Below are 6,148 nucleotides of genomic sequence, written 5' to 3'. Positions count from 1 at the left end.
GCAAGCAAGTAAGGCTTGTCCCCTATAGTCACCATCCACTTTCTGGCTAATTGAACATCCAGATGCAGCATGCCACAACTTTCTAAGTATCTAAGTCTGAGTAGCCTTCCCTGAAAGTAACTTTTCACTGTAGACATTGGAGAAAATATACAAATAAACCAAGGCCAAATTGGCAGGCACAGATTTGTCAGGAACTTTAACATCAAATCAAATGTGTTCCTTCCAACCACTTTTCCCTTCAAAGCACATTTTGTAATAGTTCTTCATTTCTAAGAACCCAATTTGGAAACGTTGTATAGGATCACTATGAGTCAGAAGCCCCTTGATAGCACTTAACAACAACAAAGCATATGTAGGGTTTTGGAAGATGACTTTTTAAAAGTCTTTCTTATCAGTGGCTACAAAAATAACAGAGACATGAATGCAAGTCCTTCTGAGCATTTTGTTTAGCCACTTTTCTGTTAAATCAATCTTTTTGTGACTCATTATTCAACCTATCAATGTATCCTCCCTGAATATTGAACAAGATTAAAAGAAGCAACTATAGTACTTGGAAACAGAAGTATGGGCAGCAGACACTTTTGATATTAGAGTGAGTGTTGTACCCTGCACAGCACCCCGATGCCTGCAAGCCTGGGACTAGGACCACCCTTTCACTTTTATCTGTAGTTTTTTTGGGAACCACAATCTCTTCCAAAATCTGATCAGCTGAAAAGATTCCTTCTTTGCAGTTGGAGTAACCCCTTTCATTAATCTGCCCTCTGGGAGAAAAGCAGACCTGTGGGAGTTCAGTGGGTACAGCTTAATTCCAGGCCCTTGGGGAGTTGCCTCAACCAGACTGCCGGAGTCTCTGGCTTGTCCCCACCACAGCTTGCCTCTGTCCATTACCAATTACCACTCTTCGGTGAAATACAACTTTGAGAAGCCAGTAGGCAGAGCACTAATAAAAAAAGACATGAAGGAACATCTTTTGCTCAAAGTTCATTTTATATTTAATATAGATTTCTTCATCCATGAGAGATAATTTATCATGACCAATAGCTTTTTAAGCATATTGCCCTGGTTTCATAGGAAAGGTTCTCAATGATTATATTCGTATATTTATTTCTATATTCTATTTTATACATAATCCCACTTTTAGCTACATTCTCAGCAAGAGTGTACTTATGCTATGGACCTTACCTTTTCAGTCTAACCTTTCTGTTCTTCATTTTTCTATGTAAAAGTACAAGTTTCATTTTGGCAAATGCAAATGTTAAGTAATTTATACTTTTTCATATGATAAAAATATTTTAATACTTCTTTTTATGTTATGAATTTAAAGTGCATATGATATTTATATTTTTTCTCTTAAAAATCACATATTTTTTTGTTTTTATGAATTAAATAAGACTTGTGTTTGATGCACGGAGATTTTCCTAAGGTGCCCTTTTGTTGTTAAGCACTGTGAGTCTGTTTTCATTCATTGTTGCTGTTGTTAGTGCTTTTGAGTCGTTTTGGGCGGTGCAACCCTGTAAAGGATTTTCTAGAAGCAACTGGTGGGTTTAAACTGCCACTTTGCAGTTCACATTGACTTTGTGGTCCAGTGCTTATCCTACAGCTCTACACCAGGACTCAGAAACCCTGCATAGGGTTTCCAAGGAGCAGCTGATGGGTTTGAACTGCCAATCTTATGATTCCCAGTCCAATGCTGATGCTACTATACCACACCAGGAGTACAAGGTTTTCCTTAAAGTTATCCTGATGTAGAAATGTGTGTCACTATAGCATCATTGTTGTTGTTGTTGTTAAGTGCCATCGAGTTGGGTCCGACCCATAGTGACCCTGTACAGGGTTTCCGATAGCATCATACGTACTGCAAAAATACAGACATTGAGTCAGATAAAAAGGAATTTGCAACCTGGTTTCTCCCCAGAGTAGCTTTCTTGAGCTTCAATTTGCCTATATGCAAAGTGAAGACAAAGTACTTATATAAATTCACTATTACATATAATGAAAAAGCAATATATCTCTAATGGTGGCTGATGAATATAATCATCTTAATTACACTACTAAGATGAATACTTTAATAGTATTATGACTTCATTGTTTAAAGCCCATCTGTAATATTAAACTTAGCGGTCCTAAACCATTTTCTTCCCTAGTTTAAAGTTTAAAGTCAAAAGCAAAGTAAACTAGAATGGTGTCCAGAATCACAAAGTCCCTAAAAAAACTGGAATTCAAATGGTCAATAAACATACTTGGTTCAAAACATTAAGATGAACTTAATGATTCAGTTAGGTTTTGTTTGCAGTTTTATCAATAGGCTATTTGATATACAGTGATTATTGTTTGTTCTTTGTTGTGTTCCATCATGTTGGATCATAGTTATAGCTACTCTGTATAGGTTTCTGAGAGAGGCTGGAGGGTTTGAGCTGGTAACCTTGTGGTTAGCAGTCTAGTGCTTATCTTATAGAGTCACAACTGTAAATGTAATTTAGAGTTCTGCTGTGGTGCTAAAGGATAAACATTGGACAGATAGCCATTGGGGGTTCAAATTCACATGGCAACCCTTGGAAACCCTGTAACAGGATCGTTATAAGTCAGAAACTTCTCAACGATAATAACAAAAAAAATAACATGTCAGTTAGTGAGAAATGCTATCCTGTTAAGCTCCTTGTTGTTGATAATTTTCACATAGTCAGTTCTGACTCATAATAACCCAGTTGAGGGTTTCCCAGGAGCACCTGGTGGGTTTGAACAGTGGACATTTTAATTAGCAGTCCAACAGTTATTCTACAGTGTCATACCAGGACCCTTACTAGAAAGGAAATGAACAAGCATTTAAAGATATAGAACAAGCATTTAAAGATAAAGGGATTTTTAATCTTTTTTTTAATGAAAGTGGGATTGCTCTATATTAGCAAATTTCTTTACTTCTTTAAGAACATTACTATTCTTTTGATTGTATCATTGAAGGCTTGTTTCACTTGCTTGTTTCTCAGGGTATAAATGAAGGGGTTCAGCATAGGAGCAATAGAAGTTGTGAGGACTGATACTCCCTTATTGATGGCCACTGAATTCTTTGCTGAGGGTTTGACATAGAGGAAGATACAGCTTCCATAGGTGATAGAAATCACAATCATGTGGGAAGAGCAGGTTGAAAATGCCTTTTTCCTTTGCTGGGCAGAAGGGAAGCGTAGAATGGTCTTGATGATGTACACATACGAGAGAACAACACATATGAGGGTCACAATAAAGGTCAACACAGCACAGACTATCACCACCTGCTCTATGAGCCATGTTTCTGAGCATGAGATCTTTAAGAGAGGAGACACATCACAGGCAAAATGATCAATGACATTAGAGTCACAGAATTCTAAATTTAGGCCCAGACTAAGTGGGGGAACTAGAATCAATAAGCCAGCTGTCCAGCAACCAAGAATGAGTTTTCTACAGATGTTGTTATTCATGATGGTCATGTAATGTAAGGGTTTGCAGATGGCTACATACCGGTCATAGGACATGGTGGCCAGGAGAAAAAATTCTGTAATAGCAAAAAGGTCAGTAAAAAAAATTTGAATAACACAATTGTCATATGTGATTGTCTTGTCACCTGTTGATATGTTGTACAAGTATTTGGGAATACAAGCAGATGTAAATGAGATTTCTAAGAAGGAGAGATTTTGCAGGAAAAAATACATGGCAGTTTTAAGGTGAGAATCAATGAACGTGAGGGAGATGATTGTCAGGTTCCCGGTTACACTCAGCATGTAGGTGAGAAATAGAAAGATGAAAGTCACAACCTTCAGCTGTGGGTCGTCTGTCAGTCCCAGCAGGATGAAACTTGTTACTGTGTGATTTCTCATAGTTGATTTCTGATTTCTATTCAACCTGCATTTATAATTCAAAGATATGTGATATGAGGAGAATGGTGCTGCCATCAATTTCGATAAATTTTGTCTCAAAACATTGTGGGAACCATCTTAATTAATTTTTCATTAATCTGTTTCCAACTACACTAGTATAATTTGTTGATAATTACACCAGCAGCATAGGTTTCAAAGTTGTATTCTTTGCCATTTCTGTAACTATTTCTCAAAAATCAGATTATCCATACCACAAGCCAACATATTCTGAGTGATTTTTACTACATTTTATGCACAATTTGTATTTTTATGTTCAATAAATATTAAAGCCGAATCTAAACTTACACTTCTTAAACAATTTTATTTACGAAACCTGTCCTTCTTTATGGTAACAAACACAGCCCTGCTGATATTGAGTAGGACTCATCGCTAAAAAATAATTTTTATTTCAGTCATTAGAAGTTTACTTCCATGAGAACATATTACAATGCAGAGTAAACTAAGTAATCAACTCCATGGCAACAGGTTACTATTTATATTTGAAATCTTTCTTTAAGTTTAAAAAATTTTTTAATGAGGTGGTACAACATTAGCTAATGTGTTAACTAGATTTTTAATTCCCATGTGGGAAATATTGCTACTTTATTTTCCTTGAGTTATGATCATATCAATGAGAAATTATCATACAAATGAAAGAAACCAAAAATAACGCACTCTAAAAAAGTCATTCCATTAAGATTCATATCAAAACTGATGCAACTAAAAGTAATGTAAATCAGTTTCATTGTCATTGTTGTTAAGTGCTGTTGAGTCCTTTCCAACTCATGGAGACCCTGTATAGGGTTTCCGAGACTGTAAATCTTTGCAGGAGCTGAAAGCCTCACTTTTCTTCTGCATTTCAGTTTTATATAGTCAGAAGGAAAAAAAAAAAAATCTTTTTTTCAGATACAACTATGACTCTTGTCTGCAAAAGATAATATCACTAAAATGACAGAATTGGTCACACTTCACATTCCTTGCAGTTAATTACAGCTTCCTTCTATGAGTTGTTTAAGTAAAACAATTCTTACAGTTAACAATTTTTAAATGAATGTAAAGTTGAAAATCAGTATTTCTTGTCACTACTGATTAAAACCCCACCCACAGATATAGTGAAGTCCTGGTGTGGTGCTGTGGGTTAATGCACTGAACTGCAAGGTCGGCTTGAACTGAGAGGTCGATGGTTCAAGTTCACCAGCTGCTCCTTGGAAACCCTATACAGGGTCACTTAGCAGCAATAGCAACACAGATACAGCAGTCATGAATGGCTTGACTTTTGGATCTTCAGTCTTCAATCACTTGCATAAATCTCATGATAGATATTGTTCTGTTATAAACCACTACCCACTGTCATCCAGTGATTCCAATGTGCAGTGACCCTGTATAGCATTTCTGAGAGCTGCTGGTGGGTCTGAACTGCTGACCTTGTGGTTAAGAGTTCAGTGCTTATCGGTCATATCTATTTTCTTTTACTCTCCACCAGTGATAATAAATAGTACTTCAAAGGCAGTCCTACTAACCTCCAGAAGAGCTGATGTTCTTAACTGTGTGTGCTTGGAAAGAGGGTTTTGTCATTTCAAGCTTGGTATCAGTTTTCTTTGCCAAGTCAGCAACAGAGTTAATATATTAAAAAGTCCTTGGTGACCTAGCTTCAAAAATTACTAATGAGTCACCAGTGTAAATAACATTGGGGAAAAAAAAGAAACAATACAATAAGAACAGGGACATAGCCGTTAGAGACAGAACAAAACATCAAAATCATTTAAGATAAACATACAGAGACTGGTAGGAAAATATAAAAATTCAATATCTTAAAATAAATCCTAATCAAGCATTTTAATTTAATTTAATTTTTAAGTAATTCTGTTTATATACAGTTGCTACAGGAGTTCTGGTGTGGCACTGTAGGATAACCACTGCACTGCTAAGCACAAGGTTAGTGGTTCAAATCTGCCAGCCCTTCCTCAGAAAACCTATAAAGGGTTTCTATGAATTGGAACCAATTTGATGGCACTTGTCCTGGAGTGGCACTGTGGGATAAAGCACTAGGCTGCAAGGTTGGGTTGAACTGCAAGGTCAATGTTTCAAATCCACTAAATGCTCCTTGAAAACCCTATACAGGGTCACTATTAATTGGAACTGACTCCACAGAACTTAACAACAACAACAACAACAATAATAACAACAAGTTTGCTACAGGAAGTCTTGGTGGTATAAGTGGATAAGCGTTGTTACTACAACGTTGGCAGTTCAAACACACC

The 6,148-nt window shown here is 36.5% G+C and overlaps 1 protein-coding gene across 1 annotated transcript; it reads right to left on the bottom strand.

Moving 5' to 3' along the window:
- Positions 1-2,912: 2,912 nt before the first annotated feature.
- LOC102837672 (olfactory receptor 6C2-like) lies at positions 2,913-3,848 on the bottom strand. Its single transcript, XM_006859387.1, has one exon. It carries the CDS (start codon positions 3,846-3,848, stop codon positions 2,913-2,915), a length of 936 nt encoding a protein of 311 aa, XP_006859449.1.
- Positions 3,849-6,148: the final 2,300 nt, after the last annotated feature.

Source organism: Chrysochloris asiatica, unplaced genomic scaffold (assembly GCF_000296735.1).
Source record: "Chrysochloris asiatica unplaced genomic scaffold, ChrAsi1.0 scaffold00033, whole genome shotgun sequence".
NCBI lineage: Eukaryota > Metazoa > Chordata > Mammalia > Afrosoricida > Chrysochloridae > Chrysochloris > Chrysochloris asiatica.
This window is presented reverse-complemented; position numbering and strand designations above follow the sequence as displayed.

Coding starts and splice junctions, on each gene's coding strand:
- LOC102837672 (XM_006859387.1), bottom strand. CDS start 3,848: ATGAGAAATCACACAGTAACAAGTTTCATCCTGCTGGGACTGACAGAC.